The sequence below is a fragment of the Salvelinus alpinus genome, chromosome 25 (genome assembly GCF_045679555.1).
Source record: "Salvelinus alpinus chromosome 25, SLU_Salpinus.1, whole genome shotgun sequence".
Lineage (NCBI taxonomy): Eukaryota > Metazoa > Chordata > Actinopteri > Salmoniformes > Salmonidae > Salvelinus > Salvelinus alpinus.
Genome location: NC_092110.1, coordinates 16,563,673 through 16,590,746, shown reverse-complemented (window position 1 = coordinate 16,590,746; position 27,074 = coordinate 16,563,673). Strand labels below are relative to the sequence as shown.

Below are 27,074 nucleotides of genomic sequence, written 5' to 3'. Positions count from 1 at the left end.
ATTTTAGCAACATATATTTATTTCATGGTAATAAGTGTTCAGATTGCAATTCTTCCTTAAGTGTTCTGTGTTTTTGTTCTATTAATGTTGCATGGTTTGTATTTATATCACTACGTATTCATTAAGTATTTTGTATGGTTTTACAGTGAAATAATTGTAAACATATTTTCAGAGTCATAATCATTGATTCCTTATATTTATACATTGCTGCCCAGAAGTGGAATAAAGAGCAGAAATCGGAGGTAATTTATCAATGTATATGGCAGTGGATTAAGAAGTTTCTCTCCATTATATGTACAGCAGGACAACCTGCAGATATGTGTTAAAACAGCAAATTCAGTAAAATGGTCTCAATGGTAGTAATTACAATAAAGTGACAATTTTGGCATTAATATCCCTACCTGTATCATAGGCGTGTACACAAACTTGTGTATATATATATAGTGTGTACTAAGTAAACAATCAAAACATTTAACTGTGTATATTCAAACTCTGTCATAAATTAAAGCACAATTAATTATTAAGAGCACAATAATAATCTGACTGATATTACTTCTCAATTGAGGGATTTATCATATTCCTCCAAGTCACTCCAATTCAGCCCCATCGAAGAATTTCATTTTTTCAGAATGCATAGTTTCTTTCATCTGTTTGATAGATAAGGCTGTTTCATCTGAGATGGCCTCAGCCCCAAACACATGTGTAACTCTTCGAGTTAGGACAACCGTTTCCTTGTCAGTGCCTGACATTTCCCTAACTACATGCCTCTTAATAACTGTTTGCCCATCACTCTGTGTTTTGTTGGTGTCGTCCACTGACCAAGATGCAGAGGAAGCTCCGGCTGTCCCTGTCTGCAATCCAAAATCTGTTAAGAGCGTGGCTTTCTGTGTGTCTGGTATTGCTTGTATATTGGATGTGATGACATGTGTACCAGACTCCAGTTTTAGGGTGTCCATTGATGAGGAGGAAGTTCCAGAGGACATTGGAATGGTGACCTTCTCTGCCAAGTAGGGTTCAAAAGAGATCATTTTTGTCCTTGCTGTGGAGGTAATGATATTACCTTGTATCTCAGTGGCAATAGGGTCAGAGTATTTCACTGTGACTTTGGTTGGAGAGGCCAATGATGGAGCAACTTGTTCGCTTGTGACTGTAGAACTGATATCTGCAAAAGCATCCGATGACTGCACTGAGAAGGTCAAGCTGGAGTCTTGTTCCACAGAGTCACCTGCAGGGCTTTTCTCACTTGCTTCTTTCTCAGAAGCTTCTTTTTCTAAAATCTTAGCAGATTCTGAAGGAGAAGATAGTCCAAATGTGGGAAACTTAAACCAAACAAATTTAGATTTTTCTTTCGCTTCTTCCTCTTCTTGGACAGACTGGGTTTCAGCACTGGGTTGAGCATTTAATTTAGTTTTTCTTGAGGCTGTTATTTCTTCCCTTGAGCCTGTGAGCTTTTCTTCCACTTCCTCTAATGCAGGGACATAAAATTCAACATCAATGCTTCTTACTACCTCCCCAAATGTTGTCAAAGTCAACTTTGGTGAAATCTCTGGTCTTTGTGGTTCCACATGAATTTCATAATTCTCCAAAATAATATTTGGACTTATATCATCATGTTCATGTTCATTCTGAGGTTTGGATTTTGAAATGCTCAATTTGGGCATTTTGAAGGTCGGAAGTTTGAATTTACTTGGTGAGCCTTGACCTTTGCTGGGTAAGCCATGGCCTTTATCATCAATTGTCAGTTCTGAACTGTCAACATCATGAACATCCACATCGGCTATTGTCATTCCTTCTTCAACTGAGGGCCCTTCAGATCCAGCAACATGTAGCTGAACTTCACTACATCCTTTAATGTCAACTGTATCCCTGGGTTCTGTTAAATCAACTGGAAAGGAAGGTCCTAGTGTTTGATCTAGAATTTCTACACCAGGCACTTCAATATCCTTCTCTTTATCAGAGACATCTACTGCCACCTTTGAAGTTGCACCAAAGGTAGGCAATTTGAATGTTGGCATTTTGAATCTTGAGGGGGAGCCAACAGCGTCTTTTACGTCAACTTCAATCTTTGGAGCTTTCATTTTCACTTCAGGCACTTTGAACTCTTTTCCCTCTGGGAGTGAAATGTCTACATTTGGAGGAATCACAACAATCTCAGGAGCCGTAATTTCAGATCTTGAAAAAATACTTTTTGGAAAGGTTATCAGTGGTTTCTTCACCCCCATTTCAAATATTTTATCCTCTATGTCTGGTGTTTGTAGTTTTCCATCAACTGAAAAACCTTCATTTTTCATTTCAACTTGACTCTCTGGAGCTTTAATTTCTACATATGACTCTTTGACCACCTTTCCTTCTGGAAGAGAAAATTCCACCTTTGTAAGACTGACATCAACCTCAAGTGCTTTCGCATCTGGTTTTGAAAACCATCCAAATGACATCCTGGGCTTTTTCATTTTTACATCCATTTCTGTAGCAGCTCCCTTAGGTATTTCATCTTCAACAGAAGGCACGCTGAGTTCAATGCTAGGTGGTTGGACGTTCATCTTGACCTCTGGTAAAGTGACATTTTCCATTTTTTTACGATTGATATCTATAGATGGACCTTTAAGGTCAACATTTGGCTTTTCGATGTTAATTTCTGATATTGTCAAATTGGGTTCAGGTATTTCAGTTCCATGAACCTTGATGTCCTTGTCCAAATCAGGTACCTTCATTGTAACATTTGGAGAAGGTGCTCCAAATTTAGGGAATTTTAAAGTTGGCATTTTGAATCTTGAGGGGGAGCCTACGGTATCTTTCACATCAACTTGAATCTCTGGAGTTTTCATTTCCACCTCTGGCTCTTTGACCTCCACATTTCCCTCTGGAAGAGAAATATCCACCTCTGGAAGACTGATATCAACCTCTGGTGCTTTCACTTCAGGTTTTGAAAATCCAAATTTGGGGAATGACATTCTTGGCTTTCTAATTTTCACATCAATATCTTTAGAACCTGCTTCTGGTATTTGGACTTCAACAGAGGGCACTCCGACTTCCACATCAGGTAGTTGGAGGTCTGCTCTTCCCTCTGGTAAGTCGACATCTACATCTGTCTTTGACAGACTTAAGCCAATTTCAGGACCTTTAACTCTTGGTAATGAGAGTCCAAATTTTGGTAATTTAAATTGACTTCCTTGTCCCTCAAGCTCAATATCATGTTTCATTTCAATTTGAACTTCTGGAGATTTCATTTCCATGTCTGGCTCTTTGACCTCCACCTTTCCTTCTGGAAGCGAAATATCCACGTTTGTAAGACTGATATCAACCTCAGGTGCCTTCGCTTCTGGTTTTGAAAACCATCCAAATGACATCCTGGGCTTTTTCATTTTTACATCCATTTCTGTAGCAGCTCCCTCAGGCATTTCAACTTCACTAGAAGGCACTTTGAGTTCAATGCTAGGTGGTTGGACGTTCATCTTGACCTCTGGTAAAGTGACATTTTCAATATCTTTACGATTGATATCTATAGATGGACCTTTAAGGTCAACATTTGGCTTTTCGATGTTAATTGCTGATATTGTCAGCTTGGGTTCAGGTATTTCAGTTCCATGAACCTTGATGTCCTTGTCCAAATCAGGTACCTTCATTGTGACATTTGGAGAAGGTGCTCCAAATTTAGGGAATTTTAAAGTTGGCATTTTGAATCTTGAGGGGGAGCCTACGGTATCTTTCACATCAACTTGAATCTCTGGAGTTTTCATTTCCACCTCTGGCTCTTTGACCTCCACATTTCCCTCTGGAAGAGAAATATCCACCTCTGGAAGACTGATATCAACCTCTGGTGCTTTCACTTCAGGTTTTGAAAATCCAAATTTGGGGAATGACATTCTTGGCTTTCTCATTTTCACATCAATATCTTTAGAACCTGCTTCTGGTATTTGGACTTCAACAGAGGGCACTCCGACTTCCACATCAGGTAGTTGGAGGTCTGCTCTTCCCTCTGGTAAGTCGACATCTACATCTGTCTTTGACAGACTTAAGCCAATTTCAGGACCTTTAACTCTTGGTAATGAGAGTCCAAATTTTGGTAATTTAAATTGACTTCCTTGTCCCTCAAGCTCAATATCATGTTTCAGTTCAATTTGAACTTCTGGAGATTTCATTTCCATGTCTGGCTCTTTGACCTCCACCTTTCCTTCTGGAAGCGAAATATCCACGTTTGTAAGACTGATATCAACCTCAGGTGCTTTCGCTTCTGGTTTTGAAAACCATCCAAATGACATCCTGGGCTTTTTCATTTTTACATTCATTTCTGTAGCAGCTCCCTCAGGCATTTCAACTTCACTAGAAGGCACTTTGAGTTCAATGCTAGGTGGTTGGACGTTCATCTTGACCTCTGGTAAAGTGACATTTTCAATTTTTTTACGATTGATATCTATAGATGGACCTTTAAGGTCAACATTTGGCTTTTCGATGTTAATTGCTGATATTGTCAGCTTGGGTTCAGGTATTTCAGTTCCATGAACCTTGATGTCCTTGTCCATATCATGTACCTCCATTGTGACATTTGGAGAAGGTGCTCCAAATTTAGGGAATTTTAAAGTTGGCATTTTGAATCTTGAGGGGGAGCCTACGGTATCTTTCACATCAACTTGAATCTCTGGAGTTTTCATTTCCACCTCTGGCTCTTTGACCTCCACATTTCCCTCTGGAAGAGAAATATCCACCTCTGGAAGACTGATATCAACCTCTGGTGCTTTCACTTCAGGTTTTGAAAATCCAAATTTGGGGAATGACATTCTTGGCTTTCTCATTTTCACATCAATATCTTTAGAACCTGCTTCTGGTATTTCAACTTCAACAGAGGGCACTCCGACTTCCACATCAGGTAGTTGGAGGTCTGCTCTTCCCTCTGGTAAGTCGACATCTACATCTGTCTTTGACAGACTTAAGCCAATTTCAGGACCTTTAACTCTTGGTAATGAGAGTCCAAATTTTGGTAATTTAAATTGACTTCCTTGTCCCTCAAGCTCAATATCATGTTTCATTTCAATTTGAACTTCTGGAGATTTCATTTCCATGTCTGGCTCTTTGACCTCCACCTTTCCTTCTGGAAGCGAAATATCCACGTTTGTAAGACTGATATCAACCTCAGGTGCCTTCGCTTCTGGTTTTGAAAACCATCCAAATGACATCCTGGGCTTTTTCATTTTTACATCCATTTCTGTAGCAGCTCCCTCAGGCATTTCAACTTCACTAGAAGGCACTTTGAGTTCAATGCTAGGTGGTTGGACGTTCATCTTGACCTCTGGTAAAGTGACATTTTCAATATCTTTACGATTGATATCTATAGATGGACCTTTAAGGTCAACATTTGGCTTTTCGATGTTAATGGCTGATATTGTCAGCTTGGGTTCAGGTATTTCAGTTCCATGAACCTTGATGTCCTTGTCCATATCATGTACCTCCATTGTGACATTTGGAGAAGGTGCTCCAAATTTAGGGAATTTTAAAGTTGGCATTTTGAATCTTGAGGGGGAGCCTACGGTATCTTTCACATCAACTTGAATCTCTGGAGTTTTCATTTCCACCTCTGGCTCTTTGACCTCCACATTTCCCTCTGGAAGAGAAATATCCACCTCTGGAAGACTGATATCAACCTCTGGTGCTTTCACTTCAGGTTTTGAAAATCCAAATTTGGGGAATGACATTCTTGGCTTTCTCATTTTCACATCAATATCTTTAGAACCTGCTTCTGGTATTTCAACTTCAACAGAGGGCACTCCGACTTCCACATCAGGTAGTTGGAGGTCTGCTCTTCCCTCTGGTAAGTCGACATCTACATCTGTCTTTGACAGACTTAAGCCAATTTCAGGACCTTTAACTCTTGGTAATGAGAGTCCAAATTTTGGTAATTTAAATTGACTTCCTTGTCCCTCAAGCTCAATATCATGTTTCATTTCAATTTGAACTTCTGGAGATTTCATTTCCATGTCTGGCTCTTTGACCTCCACCTTTCCTTCTGGAAGCGAAATATCCACGTTTGTAAGACTGATATCAACCTCAGGTGCCTTCGCTTCTGGTTTTGAAAACCATCCAAATGACATCCTGGGCTTTTTCATTTTTACATCCATTTCTGTAGCAGCTCCCTCAGGCATTTCAACTTCACTAGAAGGCAGTTTGAGTTCAATGCTAGGTGGTTGGACGTTCATCTTGACCTCTGGTAAAGTGACATTTTCAATATCTTTACGATTGATATCTATAGATGGACCTTTAAGGTCAACATTTGGCTTTTCGATGTTAATTGCTGATATTGTCAGCTTGGGTTCAGGTATTTCAGTTCCATGAACCTTGATGTCCTTGTCCAAATCAGGTACCTTCATTGTGACATTTGGAGAAGGTGCTCCAAATTTAGGGAATTTTAAAGTTGGCATTTTGAATCTTGAGGGGGAGCCTACGGTATCTTTCACATCAACTTGAATCTCTGGAGTTTTCATTTCCACCTCTGGCTCTTTGACCTCCACACTTCCCTCTGGAAGAGAAATATCCACCTCTGGAAGACTGATATCAACCTCTGGTGCTTTCACTTCAGGTTTTGAAAATCCAAATTTGGGGAATGACATTCTTGGCTTTCTCATTTTCACATCAATATCTTTAGAACCTGCTTCTGGTATTTGGACTTCAACAGAGGGCACTCCGACTTCCACATCAGGTAGTTGGAGGTCTGCTCTTCCCTCTGGTAAGTCGACATCTACATCTGTCTTTGACAGACTTAAGCCAATTTCAGGACCTTTAACTCTTGGTAATGAGAGTCCAAATTTTGGTAATTTAAATTGACTTCCTTGTCCCTCAAGCTCAATATCATGTTTCATTTCAATTTGAACTTGTGGAGATTTCATTTCCATGTCTGGCTCTTTGACCTCCACCTTTCCTTCTGGAAGCAAAATATCCATGTTTGTAAGACTGATATCAACCTCAGGTGCTTTCGCTTCTGGTTTTGAAAACCATCCAAATGACATCCTGGGCTTTTTCATTTTTACATCCATTTCTGTAGCAGCTCCCTCAGGCATTTCAACTTCACTAGAAGGCACTTTGAGTTCAATGCTAGGTGGTTGGACGTTCATCTTGACCTCTGGTAAAGTGACATTTTCAATTTTTTTACGATTGATATCTATAGATGGACCTTTAAGGTCAACATTTGGCTTTTCGATATTAATTGCTGATATTGTCAGCTTGGGTTCAGGTATTTCAGTTCCATGAACCTTGATGTCCTTGTCCAAATCAGGTACCTTCATTGTGACATTTGGAGAAGGTGCTCCAAATTTAGGGAATTTTAAAGTTGGCATTTTGAATCTTGAGGGGGAGCCTACGGTATCTTTCACATCAACTTGAATCTCTGGAGTTTTCATTTCCACTTCTGGCTCTTTGACCTCCACATTTCCCTCTGGAAGAGAAATATCCACCTCTGGAAGACTGATATCAACCTCTGGTGCTTTCACTTCAGGTTTTGAAAATCCAAATTTGGGGAATGACATTCTTGGCTTTCTCATTTTCACATCAATATCTTTAGAACCTGCTTCTGGTATTTCAACTTCAACAGAGGGCACTCCGACTTCCACATCAGGTAGTTGGAGGTCTGCTCTTCCCTCTGGTAAGTCGACATCTACATCTGTCTTTGACAGACTTAAGCCAATTTCAGGACCTTTAACTCTTGGTAATGAGAGTCCAAATTTTGGTAATTTAAATTGACTTCCTTGTCCCTCAAGCTCAATATCATGTTTCATTTCAATTTGAACTTCTGGAGATTTCATTTCCATGTCTGGCTCTTTGACCTCCACCTTTCCTTCTGGAAGCGAAATATCCATGTTTGTAAGACTGATATCAACCTCAGGTGCTTTCGCTTCTGGTTTTGAAAACCATCCAAATGACATCCTGGGCTTTTTCATTTTTACATCCATTTCTGTAGCAGCTCCTTCAGGCATTTCAACTTCACTAGAAGGCACTTTGAGTTCAATGCTAGGTGGTTGGACGTTCATCTTGACCTCTGGTAAAGTGACATTTTCAATTTTTTTACGATTGATATCTATAGATGGACCTTTAAGGTCAACATTTGGCTTTTCGATGTTAATTGCTGATATTGTCAGCTTGGGTTCAGGTATTTCAGTTCCATGAACCTTGATGTCTTTGTCCAAATCATGTACCTCCATTGTGACATTTGGAGAAGGTGCTCCAAATTTAGGGAATTTTAAAGTTGGCATTTTGAATCTTGAGGGGGAGCCTACGGTATCTTTCACATCAACTTGAATCTCTGGAGTTTTCATTTCCACCTCTGGCTCTTTGACCTCCACATTTCCCTCTGGAAGAGAAATATCCACCTCTGGAAGACTGATATCAACCTCTGGTGCTTTCACTTCAGGTTTTGAAAATCCAAATTTGGGGAATGACATTCTTGGCTTTCTCATTTTCACATCAATATCTTTAGAACCTGCTTCTGGTATTTGGACTTCAACAGAGGGCACTCCGACTTCCACATCAGGTAGTTGGAGGTCTGCTCTTCCCTCTGGTAAGTCGACATCTACATCTGTCTTTGACAGGCTTAAGCCAATTTCAGGACCTTTAACTCTTGGTAATGAGAGTCCAAATTTTGGTAATTTAAATTGACTTCCTTGTCCCTCAAGCTCAATATCATGTTTCATTTCAATTTGAACTTCTGGAGATTTCATTTCCATGTCTGGCTCTTTGACCTCCACCTTTCCTTCTGGAAGAGAAATATCCACGTTTGTAAGACTGATATCAACCTCAGGTGCTTTCGCTTCTGGTTTTGAAAACCATCCAAATGACATCCTGGGCTTTTTCATTTTTACATCCATTTCTGTAGCAGCTCCCTCAGGCATTTCAACTTCACTAGAAGGCACTTTGAGTTCAATGCTAGGTGGTTGGACGTTCATCTTGACCTCTGGTAAAGTGACATTTTCAATTTCTTTACGATTGATATCTATAGATGGACCTTTAAGGTCAACATTTGGCTTTTCGATATTAATTGCTGATATTGTCAGCTTGGGTTCAGGTATTTCAGTTCCATGAACCTTGATGTCCTTGTCCAAATCAGGTACCTTCATTGTGACATTTGGAGAAGGTGCTCCAAATTTAGGGAATTTTAAAGTTGGCATTTTGAATCTTGAGGGGGAGCCTACGGTATCTTTCACATCAACTTGAATCTCTGGAGTTTTCATTTCCACTTCTGGCTCTTTGACCTCCACATTTCCCTCTGGAAGAGAAATATCCACCTCTGGAAGACTGATATCAACCTCTGGTGCTTTCACTTCAGGTTTTGAAAATCCAAATTTGGGGAATGACATTCTTGGCTTTCTCATTTTCACATCAATATCTTTAGAACCTGCTTCTGGTATTTCAACTTCAACAGAGGGCACTCCGACTTCCACATCAGGTAGTTGGAGGTCTGCTCTTCCCTCTGGTAAGTCGACATCTACATCTGTCTTTGACAGACTTAAGCCAATTTCAGGACCTTTAACTCTTGGTAATGAGAGTCCAAATTTTGGTAATTTAAATTGACTTCCTTGTCCCTCAAGCTCAATATCATGTTTCATTTCAATTTGAACTTCTGGAGATTTCATTTCCATGTCTGGCTCTTTGACCTCCACCTTTCCTTCTGGAAGCGAAATATCCATGTTTGTAAGACTGATATCAACCTCAGGTGCTTTCGCTTCTGGTTTTGAAAACCATCCAAATGACATCCTGGGCTTTTTCATTTTTACATTCATTTCTGTAGCAGCTCCCTCAGGCATTTCAACTTCACTAGAAGGCACTTTGAGTTCAATGCTAGGTGATTGGACGTTCATCTTGACCTCTGGTAAAGTGACATTTTCAATTTTTTTACGATTGATATCTATAGATGGACCTTTAAAGTCAACATTTGGCTTTTCGATGTTAATTGCTGATATTGTCAGCTTGGGTTCAGGTATTTCAGTTCCATGAACCTTGATGTCCTTGTCCAAATCAGGTACCTCCATTGTGACATTTGGAGAAGGTGCTCCAAATGTAGGGAATTTTAAAGTTGGCATTTTGAATCTTGAGGGGGAGCCTACGGTATCTTTCACATCAACTTGAATCTCTGGAGTTTTCATTTCCACCTCTGGCTCTTTGACCTCCACATTTCCCTCTGGAAGAGAAATACCCACCTCTGGAAGACTGATATCAACCTCTGGTGCTTTCACTTCAGGTTTTGAAAATCCAAATTTGGGGAATGACATTCTTGGCTTTCTCATTTTCACATCAATATCTTTAGAACCTGCTTCTGGTATTTCAACTTCAACAGAGGGCACTCCGACTTCCACATCAGGTAGTTGGAGGTCTGCTCTTCCCTCTGGTAAGTCGACATCTACATTTGTCTTTGACAGACTTAAGCCAATTTCAGGACCTTTAACTCTTGGTAATGAGAGTCCAAATTTTGGTAATTTATATTGACTTCCTTGTCCCTCAAGCTCAATATCATGTTTCATTTCAATTTGAACTTCTGGAGATTTCATTTCCATGTCTGGCTCTTTGACCTCCACCTTTCCTTCTGGAAGCGAAATATCCACGTTTGTAAGACTGATATCAACCTCAGGTGCTTTCGCTTCTGGTTTTGAAAACCATCCAAATGACATCCTGGGCTTTTTCATTTTTACATCAATTTCCTTAGCCGCGCCCTCAGGTATTTCAACTTCACCAGAAGGCACTTTGAGTTTAACGCTAGGTGGTTGGACCTGCACTTTTAATTCTGATAAAGTGAACATTTCAAGTTTTTTAAGATTGACATCCACATCTATAGATGGACCTTTAATATCAACACTTGGCTTTTCAATGTTAATTTGTGACATTGTCAGTTTTGGATCTGGTATTTCAGTTCCTTGAACCTTAATGTCCTTTTCCACATTAGGTACATCTACGGCAACATTTGGAGCAGGCATTGACATCTTTGCTTTCTTTGACTTCTTATCTAATCCTTTAGTGTAAGGAATAACATTTGACTCCTCAGCTTTGATGGTTGGCCACTCAGGTACTGGTACTGCCAACTCTTTTACCCTTTCCACTTGGTTGGGAGATCCTTTTTGATGTATATTTTCCATTCCAGGTATCTCTACGTCCTCTCGTTTATGGAGTTCAATTTGGATTTCAACCTCATTGGTCCTTCCAGCTTCATCTTTTCTTTTTTTATGGTATATTTCTGTCATAGTAATAGGTTCATGAGCACCTAGATCAGAAAGTTGGTTCTTTGGCAATTTGATTGTGGTAACTGAGCTCCTGCTCAACTTTTCAGGTGAAGCATTTATGTCAGTCTTTTTGACATACGTGTCCATCTGTGCCTTTATGTCTGTGATTTTAGACAGGGTGGTATCTACTGTCACATTTACTCTTTCTGCATTCACATCTGTCTTTGTGATTTCTTGATGAGCAGGCAGTCCTACAGTGTCACCCTTCGGCAGCTTGAACCCTGGCAATTTGGAGACAGCCACTTTAACTCTGTCAACGTCTATAACCATCTGAACAGCCTGCGCCTGAATTTCTTCAACAGGAAGAGTGAATGCTGTTTTAGGCTGTTTGATCACTGGGGTTTTGGTGCCAGTTGATGATGCATCTTCCATGCCTGGGATCTCAATATCATCACGGTTTGGAAGTATCTTCAACCCCTTATCCTCAATTTTAAGGCTTTTCACATCCATTTTTACAATCTTCACGTCTGTCATTTTTATACGTTCGTCAGTAACAAAGTCAGCAAGGTCCTCCCTTGGCAGCTTGAACTTGGTAGCAGTCCTTGTACCAATTTGTACTAAAACGTCATCAATGCTTGTCTCTGTAGGTAACTTTAAAGCCTGTATTTCCATCTGCAAGTCAGGTTTCATTGTAATACTGGTGACCTTAGCATGCATTTCCTGTGCATTTAAATTTGTTTTAACATATGTTTCTTTCAAGTCTCGTTCTTGTCCAATCTGAGGGGATTTCCTGATAAGTCCTACATCTGACATGTCAATTGGGAGTTGACGCTCCTCCAGCTTAGTATGTGATACTATAGTTGGAATCAGCAAGGTATTGTCATGTGCAGACAGATCAGATGTTATGATATCTGCTCCTGGTATCTTCATGCTTTTTGGGGATGATTTTACATGTATGTCTTGCTTCTGTTTGTCTTTTTTCTCCTTTCCCTTGATCCTAAACTTTAGTTCTGACCTCTCTTTCTTCTCTTTCTTCTTTTTCTTTTCCTCCAGAGATTTCTTGGTTAAGGAACTTTCTTGATCAGAAAAAGCAACTGTTATGTCTGTGGTTTTCAAAGTTTTGTCCAGTCTGATGAGTTCTACCTTGTGCTGTTTGGTTTCCGAGCATGTCAGGTCTGGAAGAGAGCATTCATTTTTTATCTTGGTGGATTCCATTTTTTCTGATTCTGATTCAAACACATATACTTGAGGTGTTTCTCCTGATATGCTCTCTAGACCATCCGGTGAGTATATGTCATCTTGACTCTGTTGGATTTCCATAACTTGCACACATTCTACAGTTAGTATGTCTGTGTCCTGGTCCGACTGTTCAACAGATCTGCTCTTGCGGCCCTTCATCTTTAGACTTGACAACTTTATCTTCTGCTTCTTTGTCCTGCCCTTGACAGCCTCCTGAGATTTGATAGGCGACTCTGTGTCACTTGTTGTTGGGCTCAGCTCCAGCTTCCTCTGATCATCTGCATCTGCGGTACTGTGAGACCTCTTAAAATGGGACTTTCGACTTTTGCTGAAGGAGGGGAAGTTGGGCCAAGAGATTCGGTCACCGTGCCTTTTTTTCTTTGAATGTCCCCTCATTTCCAGAGAGGAACCTTGTTCCACCTGTAGGATAAAAAAAGTGAAATGTTGATTGATTGCTTCATGAGAAAAAGAGCCAAAGACATAACGCTACTCTACAGATCCAGAAAAAGAACATAGTGATAGTTACTTGGGTAAATTCAAGGGCTGGTTCACTCTCAAGGGTGGATATCTTTATTGGTTTGCGTTTCAGAAGTAACTCCATCTTGTAAGGCTGTGCATGTTCCAATATCTGAAGGGCATCTTCATATTTAACATTGTCAAAATACACTGTGGCACTGAGTATCTGATCACCTGAATGAACAAAAGGAAGACATAGAAAGATCAATAAATCCCCATTTGAACTGTTGAACAAGCATATCAAAGAGTCATATCAAAGAGTCTCTCACCCTGGATAGCAAAAACAATCTTGGCTCCATTACTTCACATTTCACCCATTTCACTCCACATTTCACCAATATGTCCTTTGCTTTCAGATTAACTATTTGGTCAATACTATAGACTCTTGACTACCGTGGTGGCATATTTCTGCTTTACCAAATGAGGAGAGTTACAAACTACACACCAGTCAGAGTTATACTTAAACTACATCTTTAATAATAATACGCTTTGCAATAGCATTTGACTTTCAACAATTCACTATTTCTAATGAACCGTTGAGAAGTGACTACAGAAAAGTACAAAGATCTTTTATAGCCAAGATACACCCCTCTCAACTTACATGACGAATCACAGATCTTAGGAACAGTTCACAAAGGTTAAGATGTGTATGAAAGATATCTATAAAACATAGCAGACAGTTACTGGTGTGTCAACATTTTTCATTGTAAAGACCAGTGTCTGGCCCCCTTACTCCAAAAGTGAACCGTCTCTCCCTGGTACGGCATAGAACAGAACCATTAGCTCATGTTCTCTGGAATGCTCTTTAGGTTTTATCACCCAAAGACATCGTAAATCTCCTCTGTCAGTGTTATCTCATAGAGGCCCATCCTCAGTGGAACACACACACAATAGTCTATTCTGTCGAATAAAACAACCATTATAATGCAATACAAGCATTATAATATAATCTTACAAGCCTTATAACATAATCTTGCAATTTTCCACGACACTACAGACTCTAAAGGCTATTTTATTTTTTATCAACTTCTGAAAGAGCATGGTATGAGCTAGTTGTCTGCTTACCCTCATGTACACTAAGAAGCTTTGAGGCTGGGGACTCTGGCCTCACTTCCTTAATGAAGATGCCCTCCTTCCCTCCTCCGCTCAAAACAAGACCCTCGGCACATGTCTCTTTTGCCATTCTCACAATCACTCCCGAGTCTGAGCTCTAAGTTTACAGGAAAAAATGAAGAAAGAAAAAAAATTAACACGTTATGTACCACCAATGACAACCTGAAACAATGCTTCTGCATGAGTTCAATATAACGCAGACATGTCTGACCTCCAGTTGACTCATCTTGGCAGGGGAGCGCTTTTCAAAAAGGGACCCAAAACCCCTCTTTCCTTTCTTGCCACTCCCACCTCCACCCTAAAAGGAATGTTAAATGAATCAGAGTGTCTGACAAAATTCAAACTACAAGTCACCATGGTTGGTTGAAATATAAAGTATTGTACCTGTTTATCAATGTCAGTGTATTTGTCAGTCTCAGGGTATTCATCTACAGGGGAGGATCCTTGTGGGCGAGGTCTCTCCCCCTCTATAAATTCAGATGGCTCTTCACATATCTGGAACAAAAATATGTATAGTCAATTTTGTTGCTATATAGGGATTCATTAAAAATTCTAATTTAAGTTGTGTGTCTTTCCCATAGTCTTTAGTATTCACATGATGTCCACACATGCAAGCAATAGATTTTTCATATCAGTAGATCCACTCACTGAATCATCCACCATGTCAGGCTCTGGTCCCTTCAGCCTTCGTCCGGCCCCTATTCAAAACCAAGAAGAAAAAACAGCAAGAGCATATTTAGTTCAAGGTAAACCACTACAGTTGTCAAAAGGTTAAGTCTCAGAATATCTATCATTAGATAATCAGGTATTAGAGAGGATTTCAATGTTTTGTTCACATGTATAGTGAATATTATCTTGATATTACAAGAACAAAATAATTCAGATGTATTTGACAAAACCGAGCCCTCTCTGCCTGTCTTACCATGGGAGCAGAATTGGTTTGAGAAACTGGAGCCCAGGAGGAGATTATTGGAAGTTCTTCCTGGCAAGAATTCCCAAAGGAACCAGCTTCTGCAGCGCCTGTTAAGTGATCCACTCTATCGATCTGGAGATTTGACTTACAGCCAGTGTGGCTGGCTAGCCTTGAAGTCTAAAGTAGGTAAGGGAGTGTAGTTTTGAAATGGTATAATCCTGATCAATGCAATTGTTATTATTACCATCATCCATGATACACAATCATGCTGTGATCATATTTTCTGTTGTTAAGTTACCCTGCCGTGATGCCACAATTATATACAATACTATTCAAAAACAAATGATGGTGTCAATAGGGTCATATTAGCTGCTGAGTACCCTCAATGGTTGGACAAATCTGAAGCTTCATATCACAATAGGCCTCCTAAGTCACTGGTCAGATCACTGCAGTGGTGAAAAGCAGTGGTGAAAAGCAGGGGTGTCTCACAAAATCAGATGTTGCATTAGGCTGAAGTAGCAGTGGGGTTGTAGAAACACTTTTCATGTTGATGTGAAAATCAAGAATATCTATAAAATATGCTGTAACATGGTTACAGTCGAGACCACTTCCCCGCTCAGCATTAGGCCTATCCAATGCTGAGTTTGCGTTCTGAGATACTGTATGTGATATCGATTGACTTAGGCAAGTAAACATGTTTGATATGTGTTCCGGTCTAAACGTTGCAAGCAATAAAGTGTACGGGAGCGTTCAACCGTCTGAAGGTACCTATTACTTTTCTACAAACAGGTTCTCTCATCAAAATGCAAGTGTAATTTGCTTATACATTCTGAGCAATCTATGGTAATATCCTTTTAAAGTCAATGTTGTGCCTACTGGGTGATCAATGATCTGTCTGTAACCACCAGTGGTCAGTGCTTTCAGTATAACTGTGTTGCAAAAACAAGTGTTCATTAACAAAAATCTTTCCTATGTTCAACAACTTCCTCATTGAGTACAAATAGTTCTTACCACAGTATTTTAGATCTCAGACCTCAGACCTTAGACCTCACACTTTTCTGTGTACACAATCTTGTGTGTGCACTTGTGAGTTTGTGTGTATAGGTGTGGGAACTTCCTATGGAAAGGGTGTGTCATTCCCTTAGCAAGTACCTTATGAGCAGTGGTAAGTCATTTTTTGGGGTATCTGTTCTTTACTTTACTATTTATTTGTAAAAGTTGACCCTCTGTAATCTTGGGGGTATGATCTTTGACCCTCTCTATCTTTTTTCACTCAACATTATTCACGATTCTAATCAGAAGTATCCATAATCATGGTAGCATCCACATTAATGTAGAAGTGTTTAGAAACATTCTATCCTTATTTATAATAAAAGTGACTCAAAAATGACACTACATTATTTACCATTAATTTCTATTGGGCACAAAATAATCTGAAACACAATCAAAACTAACTGCAAATGCATCCAACAAATTTGATGTAGTCATTGCTAGGAATATGGGACCAAATACTCAACTTTTGACTACTTAATTTATAAGAATCTTTAGGGGTGTTAATAATTTGGACCCCTACCTTTTTGAGAAAGAAATATATAACTTCTTAAACAAAATCTCTTTCTCTGAGCAATTATATTAGTCTAAAATAATATAATTTCCCAATTTTTTTAGCATACAATATAGCTCAGTATTTGAATTAGTTATTTTATACCGTCATTATGGCTCATTTTTATCAAGGGTATCAATCATTTAGGACCAAACTGCATCAATATAATGCCTTGTCATCCCTACTGGCTCTGATCTGGCGTACTCACTGAACACAGATACTGCGTTTGTAAATTATGTCTGAGTATTGGAGTGAGCCCTGTTGGTCCTTAAAAAATATATTATAATATTTGTGCCGTCTGGTTTGCTTAAAGCTACAATTTGTAAGTTATTGTGTGACCTGACCAAATTCAAATAAAAACGTTGGTTATAGATCTGTCATTCTCATTGAAAGCAAATCTAAGAAGCGGTAGATCTGTTCTATGTGCACTATTTCTATGCTTCCCGTTCTTAAGTTTTGTTTTTTGCATCTTTTACTTTTCGGTTTTATACATCTGCATAGTGCACCTTTAATATAAAGAATTTGATGTGTAGCATTTACTTTTTACTTTTACTAAAGTATGACAATTTAGTACTTTTTCCATCATAGTACTTAAGTACATTTAAACCAAATACTTTTAGACTTTTATTCAAGTAGTATTTTATTGGGTGACTTTCACTTTTACTTAAGTCACTTTCTATCAAGGTACATAGCGGCGGGAAGTAGGGGTGCTGAGGGTGTTGCGGCACCCCCTGAAAAATCTGGAATAAGAAAAAGATTAATAATAAATATTTGTATTTTTTTCACAAATGTTGTGCACTGGGCATTTACTAGTCCTGTATTAGCAGACCAATATAACCTTCTGTAGCTCAGGAAAAAATTCTGCCCCTCAGTAATAGAAGCAAAGTGTCTGCTAAATGGCCATCACTACTACTACGTTTGCTTTTCCAACACAGCTAATCCAAGCACATGAAAACAATGTCATAAAGAAATTATTATATAGAGAGCGCTTACCTGAAGGAAAAATGTCACCTTCTAAGCTACACTAGCAACCTGATTTATCCTGTTAATACTGCCTCACCCAGATTCCACTGTGGACCAACAGACTGAATGAAACTGCCAACATAGCTGTTTTGTTTTTGCTCCCAGTGACCAGCCTCTGATAGACATATAAGGGTGTATACGGCCTTCTAATCTAGATCACTCTTGTAACAGTATGAGTAACACAAGAGGAGACAGTCAGGATTGGAGAGTTTCAAATCATATATTAAATTCATTCTCAGAAAGGTGTGGATGTTCTCCAACATAAATGTAAATTGACCGGATTTATGTCTGTGTATTATAACCCTTTCCCCTCCTACAAGGAATGTACACTGCAGCTATGAATAGAAAAACTATGTAAAGTTTATGGTCTTTAGTAATTTCCACTCTAATCTCACAGGGACTTATTTACACACATTTTTCTTCATATTGAATGATTATCAGCATCTGTACATGATCAGAGGGGAGGGTAATGCTGGAGAGGGTTATGACTGTAGAGACAGTGGGTTCAGTGTTCTCTGAGGAACAAGGGAACTCTACCTGTGTGAGCTGAACAGAAGTGGATGCTTAAAATCAATTTGCTCCCTTTATAACTTGTATCAAAATGCTAAATACAACTACATGCAATGGTAGAGAGAAATAGATTTGTACACTATAAAGCAGTGTTCCCTCCTAAGAGAATTCCCTTCTCAGGATAATTCCATTATTGTGGTATGAGGCTGGACAATCCTACAAATTGATATCTCCATTAAAAAAAGACCAGAAAATGCTGATGTTCATGTTATATTCTATTTCCTTTGCAGGGGCTGGCATATATTCCTGTACCTAAAACTGGCACTAAACGTGAAGAAACTCCTTACTCAAATATTTGTCATATGGGTGCTGCAGAAAGGTGATATGGTGACACACACTATTTACCAAATTATCCACATGAATTCACTTTCTGCCCTACTTTAAGTTAGGTGTCCCTACAAAATGTGTTGACATAGTAATTGCATACTGTACGGCAGGTGTAATTAGTTACACAGTTTTACAATGTGGTTGGCGTGATTGCATATTGAGGTTTATGTGATTACAAACAAATATATTTTTTGCATGCTTTAGATTTGCCAACAATCTCTCCCTCACTGTACAAGATAAAAAAAGGTCCTCTCAATGTTCAAGTTTATTTACAAATCTCTGAAATTGTGCAACATTTCATGGAGTTAATCTTACATGACTCATGTGGGGTGCAACCGCACCATTGTCTTTGGGTGTGGTCACTCTCAAGGCCACGTCTAGCTTGAAATAATGTGGTAGGGAATGGGCTATTCTACTATTGCCTGGTCTCCTCGCTTGTTAGGCTGGAAAACCAAATGCTACTGTTAATCTAAAACACAGGGCCAAAACCAAATAGTAAATAGTCATGTGCATTTACCTGTAAATAAATGGGATTGCACCTTGAAATGTGGAAGGCCATTCATAATCTCATAATCTCATGATCTATGAATACATTTGTAAAAAAATCTAAATTGGATTTTCCCGATCGATTATGTGGACATGGAACTATGATCCCACATGCTTTAAATTGAGCAGTCCGGAACATTAATTCATTCTCACCTAACGTGATAGGAGTTTCATCATGGTTTTAGAATTCAACTATCAGAATTTTCTCCTATTCCCACATATACCCTCCCAATACGATTTTAAAGAATTGCCCCACAGGGAGAAACTATTAAGATACTGGAGACAATACATCTCATAGGCATAGATTGAAAAAGCAAACAATTGTGTGAACACCCATCCTCTAATGGGACCAGTACTGCTTACCACCACTTCTATGCAGAGGGGCAAAGTACAATAATATGTCTATAAAAGTCAGCAATATTCCCCAGACTGTCTGTAAGAGATTGTCAATGTCTATGGTGTTTAATTGATGATATCATGGATGATACCATAAATGGACTTTCAATGGGCTTTAATGCTAAGTGGACCACCTATCACACTAAATCTGGGCCAGTATTTGACACAGGTTTCTGCTCAGGGGAGAGGGCAATTACTGTATCTCTCATTCTATCATCCCTATCTCTGCCCAACCTCGACTTCTGTCCCTCCCAGACCTAGGAATTACATTTCCTCCGGGAACTTTGAACCTGTCCCCAAGTACAGCACTTTTTGTACAAAAGAATGACACATTAAACCCTGGTGTACACATGCAGTGCTCCAAAGTAGCCCCCCTTTGCCTTGATGAAAGCTTTGCACACTCTTGGCATTCTCTCAACCAGCTTCATGAGGAATGCTTTTCCAACAGTCTTGAAGGAGTTCCCACATATGCTGAGCACTTGTTGGCTGCTTTTCCTTCACTCTGCGGTCCGACTCATCCCAAACCATCACAATTGGGTTGAGGTCGGGTGATTGTGGAGGCCAGGTCATCTGATGCAGCACTCCATCACTATCTTTCTTGGTCAAATAGTCCTTACACAGCCTGGAGGTGTGTTGGGTTATTGTACTGTTGAAAAACAAATGAAAGTCCCACTAAGCGCAAACCAGATGGGATGGCATATTGCTGCAGAATGCTGTGGTAGCCATAATGGTTATGTGTGCCTTGAATTCTAAATAATCAATGACAGTGTCGCCAGCAAAGCACCCCCACACCATCACACCTCCTCCTTCATGCTTCACGGTAGGAACCACACATGCGGAGATCATACGTTCACCTACTCTGCGTCTCACAAAGACACAGCAGTTGGAACCAAAAATATCACATTTGGGCTCATCAGACCAATTGCTCGTGTTTCTTGGCCCAAGCAAGTCTCTTCTTCTTATTGGTGTACTTTAATAGTGGTTTCTTTGCAGAAATTCGACGATGGTCTGATTCACGCAGTCTCCTCTAAACAGTTGATGTTGAGATGTGTCTGTTACTTGAACTCTGTGAAGCATTTACTTTTCCTGCAATTTCTGAGGTTGGTAACTCTAATGAACTTATCCTCTGCAGCAGAGGTAACTCTGGGTCTTCCTTTCCTGTGGCGGTCCTCATGAGAGCCAGTTTCATCAAAGTGCTTGATGATTTTTGCGACTGCACTTGAAGAAACTTTCAAAGTTCTTGAAATTTTCCCGGATTGACTGACCTTCATGTCTTAAAGTAACGATGGACTGTCATTTCTCTTTGCTTATTTGAGCTGTTCTTGCCATAATATGAACTTGGTCTTTTACCAAATAGGGCTATCTTCTGTATACCACCCCTACCTTGTCACAACACAACTGATTGGCTCAAACGCATTAGGAAGGAAAGAAATTCCACAAATGTACTTTTAAGAAGGCACACCTGTTAATTGAAATGCATTCCAGGTGACTACCTCATGAAGCTAGTTGAGAGAATGCCAAGAGTGTGCAAAGCTGTCATCAAGGCAAAGGGTGGCTACTTTGAAGAATCTCAAATATAAAATATATTTAGATTTTTCTAACACTTTTTTGGTTACTACATGATTCCATTCAAGGCACACTTAACCAGCATGGCTACCACAGCATTCTGCAGCGATACACCATTTCCTATTCAACAAAACTGAATATGAGTATGAATAAGGGTTGAAATGACATATATAGGAATTCTAAATAGAGTTTAATCAAATTCTAAAATGACTAACTATAAGATTTCACCTTCCTTATTTTCTAAAGGTCTCTCTTGAACAAAACGTCTGCCCCCATCGCTGTGAAAGTCTCACAGAGCTCTAGCTTGGCTTCCTGAACTCGTTAAGAACTCACCTTTCATCTCGTGTTAATGAAAAACAGAAAGTCTTTTTGTTTAATATCTATTAATTTCTTTAGATTACTGGCTATAATTCTATCTCCGAATGTGCTACGGATCCTGTAAGGATTGCAGGCATATGCATTATTAGGCACTGTGATGTAGCGTTCAGCCAGGAGTGGATAGACAGTTGGAAGAGCGAATTAAATGGTAGGAGGAACATCCCAGCTTCAAGTGGTGTCCGATTTCACACTTCACACAGTCAAAAGAGCCTTACTCCTGTGTCCATGAGAATCAGGGCTACAGCTCAATGCAAGACATTTCTATCTATGGTGTCCACAGATTGATTTATAAGCAAAATTGCAGGTCAGAACCGGTATCAGAACCACACAGGTTCCCAAAACATGGGACTTTACACCTAAGAGGTTTTAAATTGAAAACAATCCCAGTAAGGTACTTAATTGTTACCCAGAAAGGATTTGATATTGACATAAAACGTCTGCATTGGAACCTTTTAAGGTCAAGTGAATGGAATTATTTAAGTCAAGAGAATAGGCTAAAATAAACATTATTTGAACACGTCAATGACACAAGATTGACGTTTGTAAAAATCAAAGAAAAACAAAGGCCATTGCTAACATTGGAAGGCACAACATATTCTCATTGACCATAAAGAATGTTTTATTATCACAATTTCAACTAAAGATAACATAAATTACTTCTTAACCTTTCAACAAAATGGTTGAAAAACGGAATACACTTTAGATAGTTCAAGCAAGCACGGGCTGTGAATTTGCTTCTATATAAAACCTAAATTAGTTATGTTTACATTGTGAATGACAGATTGCACTCGATACATTCTGCATGGGCTCTCGGTTAATGACTATACACCAGGAAAAAGTACATCAACTTATGTAGACACATCAAGCGCATCCCTATGAAGTATGCTCACCCAGACAACACACTGCAGACACACCCATCCACACACTGCAGGCAGGCAAGCAGCAGGTCAGCAGCATGACTCAGCACTCCACTCTCAGCAGCACCAGCCTCCCAACACACTCACTCACTTACTCACACAGCTCTGCTGAGCTCGGGTGCTAAATCAGGGAATAGTTTAGGACCACATAGAAACAGAGAGATGAGAGAGAGAGGGATGCCCACCCATGCCCGGCGAGCCGTGCCAGTTGGGGAAGGCCAGGTGCAAACAGTCGCACATGTTGTCAGTCCACTGGGGTCCTGGGAGGGAGAGGGGTCCTGTCCTCGGACAGGTATTCGACAGCGCAGCGGCCCTGGCTGCTGATGAGCTCTGGCGGCTTGCCTGTTCTGGAGTGGCTAGCGCTGCAGCCTCTTCCTAAAACTGCCTCCACTCAGTCAGTCACAGCAGGGAAGGAGGCAAGAGTCGCAGGACCAGAGAGAGAGAGAGAGTAGAGTGAGTGAGTGAGTGAGTGAGTGAGTGAGCGAACGAGCGGCGCGCGTGAGAGAGTGATTTCTGCAGCATCCACGCTCAGAGCAGTCCACACTGGAGTGAGGCAGGGCTCTCCTAATCTCTCCTGTAAACATAGACCTTCAGAGCAGCATGCTAACCGAATTATGGGAGAGCTGCCCCCACCCTCCCTCTCACCAGCAGCATTGATCAGACCAATCAGGCAAGGACACTCAGGATGACGCTCCAATAGAGATTTATGCTGGAAAGACCACCTTCCTGTTTGGGGGGGGGGGGGGGGGGGGCGAGGAGGAGGAGGCAGATCATTGAATTTGACACAGTACAGTACATGGTTTAATATCTTTCACAGGACAAGATGCTATATATTACAGTTGTTGGGAAACGTGTATGAGAGGGAAAGGCAAAAGGGGAGCTAAACACAGACTTTAGAGAGTGTGTATGAAAAACCTGAGGTGCCGCAGTGGTGCCTGGTCACATTGTCTGAGTCAGGGTGTGTTTTCAAAGGGATGCTTCCTGTTAAATTATTTAAGAGCTAAAATAGAGTATGAGCTCACAGCAAGAGAGAAAGAGAAGGGATGCTGCGTAGTAACCCAGGCCAGACAAGCAGAGGACAGCATCACATACAAACACACAGAGGGAAAGCACAGTATTAGGCACTAAAAGCCATTCATAAACGAAACCTTTGTGCAATAGATTGTCAGTTGCTTATGATGATACCTTGGCTACTTGCTATACTTGTATGTATTGTTGATAAGACTGACTACTATGGTCTGGTTAAGCGAGTGGGACTGTTCATTGGCGGTGTGATGTACATTAAGGTGTGGACCTGTGATCAACATCAAATAACATATACTTACAGTGCATTTGGAAAGTATTCAGACTACTGAATAAAAAAAATCCTCATCAATCTACATACAATACCCCATAATGACAAAGCAATGTATTAGAAATAAAAACGGAAAAATCACATTTGCATAAGTATTCAGACCCTTCACTCAGTACTTTGTTGAAGCTCCTTTGGCAGCGATTACAGCCTCGAGTCTTCTTGGGTATGACGCAACAAGCTTGGCACACCTGTATTTATGGAGTTTCTCCCATTCTTCTCTGCAGATCCTCTCAAGCCCTGTCAGGTTGGATGGGGAGCGTCGCTGCACAGCTATTTTCAGGTCTCTCCAGTGATGTTAGATTGGGTTCACGTCCGAGCTCTGGCTGGGCCACTTAAGGACATTCAGAGACATGTCCCAAAGCCACTCCTGCATTGTCTTGACTGTGTGCTTGGGGTCATTGTCTTGTTGGAAGGTGAACATTCGCCCCAGTCTGAGGTCCTGAGCGCTCTGGAGAAGGTTTTCATTAAGGATCTCTTTGTACTTTGCTCCGTTAATCTTTCCCTCAATCCTGACTAGTCTCCCAGTCCCTGCCTCTGAAAATCATCCGCACAGCATGTTGCTGCCACCACCATGCTTCACCGTAGGGATGGTGCCAGGTGTCCTCCGGAAGTGACTCTTGGCATTCAGACCAAAGAGTTCAATCTTGATTTCATCAGACCAGAGAATCTTGTTTCTCTTGGTCTGAGAGTCCTTTAGGTGGCCTTTGGAAAACTGCAAGTGGGCTGTCATGTGCCTTTTACTGAGGAGTGGCTTCCATCTGGCCACTCTACCATAAAGGCCTGATTGGTGGAGTGACGCAGATATAGTTGTCCTTCTGGAAGGTTCTCCCATCTCCACAGAGGAACTCTGGAGCTCTGTCAGAGTGACCATCGGGTTCTTAGTCACATCCTTGACCAAGGCCCTTGTCCCTCAATTGCTCAGTTTAGCTGGGCGACCAGATCTAGGAAGAATCTTGGTGGTTCCAAACTTCTTCCATTTAAAAATGATGGAGGCCACTGTGTTCTTGGGGACTTTCAATGCTGCAGAAATGTTTTGGTACCCTTCCCCAGATCTGTGCCTCGACACAATCCTGTCTCAGAGCTCTACAGACAATTCCATAGACCTCATGGCTTGGTTTTTTCTCTGACATGCACTGTCAACTTTGGGACCTTATATAGACAGGTGTGTGCCTTTCCAAATCATGTCCAATCAATGAGCTCAACTTCGAGTCTCATAGCAAATGGTCTGAATACTTATGTAAATAAGGTATTTCTGTATTTATTTTTAATACATTTGCAAACATTTCTAAAAACCTGTTTTCGCTTTATCATTATGGGATATTGTGTGTAGATTGATGAGGGAAGAAAATGTATTTAATCAATTTTATAATAAGGCTGTAACATTACAAAATGTGGAAAAAGGGAAGGGGTCTGAATACTTTCCAAATGCACTGTACATAGCGAGAACAGTGATTAAACATAACTGTTCATTTACAAACCAGACCACTGATTTATTAGCCCATCTTTAAGTGCAGTCAACACTAAGTGATGTTTTACCGCAGAGTGAGCAGTGCATTAGACATTATGTTTTGGCCCAGGGCATTAGTTCAATACTGCAAATACTGCAAACGCAAATGCAACGCAGTATACTTTAAATGCAGGGCAATAATGTACATGTACAATATAGGGGACATCCAAGGGCTAGGTTCACTGTCCATAAGCCTTTCCTGCAATCTAGAGACATAATCATTATGCTTAATTCTATTTTAAAAATATATATATTTTTCTGTATATCTAAGCATACATTTTGAGCTGTGTGTATTAAATAAACTAACTATGCTTCTCTGCATCTCTGCTAAAATCTGGGTAAAAGATTGAAAGGAATGTGGGTCTTATTCAGGACATTTAGTTATTGCTTGCTTTTCTAAAGTCTACCAATCTTGCCAGCAGGCGTACCAGATACACTATATACAGGGTTGGGGAGTAACGGGTTACAAAAAAAGGTAACTGTAATCTTACATTACCAGCAAAAATATTGTAATCAGATTACAGACACCTTTGAAAAAGTAGATGATTACTTCAAGGTTTACTTTTAAATTTAGAAAGGATGTTTGCGGAAAAAAATATTGGACACTTCTCTGTTTTCTCACTGACATTCAAATCAGCATTGAAAAAAGGCACAAGTTTAAGTTTGTTCCGCCTGAGCGAGTCTGAACACAAGTCAGAGACCACTATGATGACATACCAAATGTGTTTGATGGATCACGAGAAAAGAGCAGGAATAGGCTTTTGTAGGCTACAGTCCAAGTTATATCTTCAAATGGTGCGACTGCTGTGCCGAGCCGAATCCAGTAATGTGAAGGGGTGTCCGCATATTTTTGTATATATAGTCAGGGTTGGATAGGTTACTTTCTAAATATAATATGTTACAATTACTAGTTACCTGTCCAAAATTGTAATCAGTAAAGTAATTTAAGGATTACCCAAACTCATGAGTTTAGCTCAATCTAATTAATGCTGATAAAAAACAAAATCCATAGGCCTAATGGACAGATGCTCAAACTTGCACACTTTTGATAGACTTAAAGGAACAATCTGTAGTTGCTACATCCTTTTTGGACTTATAAATTATATACAGTATACCAGAGGTGGGACCAAGTCATTGTTTTACAAGTCACAAGTAAGTCTCAAGTCTTAGCACTCAAGTCCCAAGTCAAGACAGGCAAGTCCGAGTCAAGCCTCAAGTCCTAAACTTTGAGTTTAGAGTCCTAAAACAAGTCATAATGTGTTCTTCACCAAATGTATTTGTAATGGGTCCTAGATGTAGCTGGTGTAGAGAGTCAGGCGCAGGACAGCAGATATGAGTAATCAAACGTACTTTACTCAAAAATGAAAATATACAAAGTAACAAATACATGCACACCATGACAGACCGAAAATACAATAAACAATCACTCACAAAAAAACATGGGGGAACAGAGGGTTAAATAATGAACAAGTGATTGTGGGATTGAAAACAGGTGTGTGAAACAAAGACAAAACAAATGGAAAATGAAAAGTGGATCGGTGGTAGCTAGAAAGCCGGTGACGTCGACCGCCGAACGCTGCCCGAACAAGAAAGGGACCGACTTCGGCGGAAGTCGTGACAGTATCTCCCCCTTGACTTGAGCCGTGCGCCGACACCGACCTCGGGGACGACCCGGAGGATGAGGCGCAGGGCGATCCGGATGGAGACGGTATAAATCCAGCCACCACCGGCCTATGGACCAGCCACCACCGGCCTGAGGAGAGACACATGGAACGAGGGATTAATACGATAATCTGGGGGAAGCTGTAACCTGTAACATACCTCGTTCAGTCTCCTCAGGACTTTAAATGGCCCCACAAACCGCGGACCCAGCTTCCGGCAGGGCAGGCGGAGGGGCAGGTTTCGGGTCGAGAGCCA

At 40.3% G+C, this 27,074-nt stretch overlaps 1 protein-coding gene across 2 annotated transcripts; it reads right to left on the bottom strand.

Annotated features, from left to right (window-relative positions):
- Positions 1 to 457: 457 nt before the first annotated feature.
- LOC139553474 (neuroblast differentiation-associated protein AHNAK-like) lies at positions 458 to 22,846 on the bottom strand. Of its 2 annotated transcripts, XM_071365822.1 has the most exons (8): positions 22,482 to 22,846; positions 14,706 to 14,755; positions 14,442 to 14,552; positions 14,269 to 14,355; positions 14,010 to 14,154; positions 12,955 to 13,118; positions 3,282 to 12,848; positions 458 to 2,879 (listed from the first exon to the last, which is right to left on the bottom strand). In XM_071365822.1, exons 1-8 carry the CDS (start codon positions 22,534 to 22,536, stop codon positions 588 to 590), a joined length of 12,471 nt encoding a protein of 4,156 aa, XP_071221923.1. In that variant the 5' UTR covers positions 22,537 to 22,846; the 3' UTR covers positions 458 to 587. The 2 variants fall into 2 exon arrangements, with proteins under 2 accessions (XP_071221923.1, XP_071221921.1); XM_071365820.1 differs by having other exon boundaries at positions 458 to 12,848.
- Between the last annotated feature and the right edge of the window lie 4,228 nt (positions 22,847 to 27,074).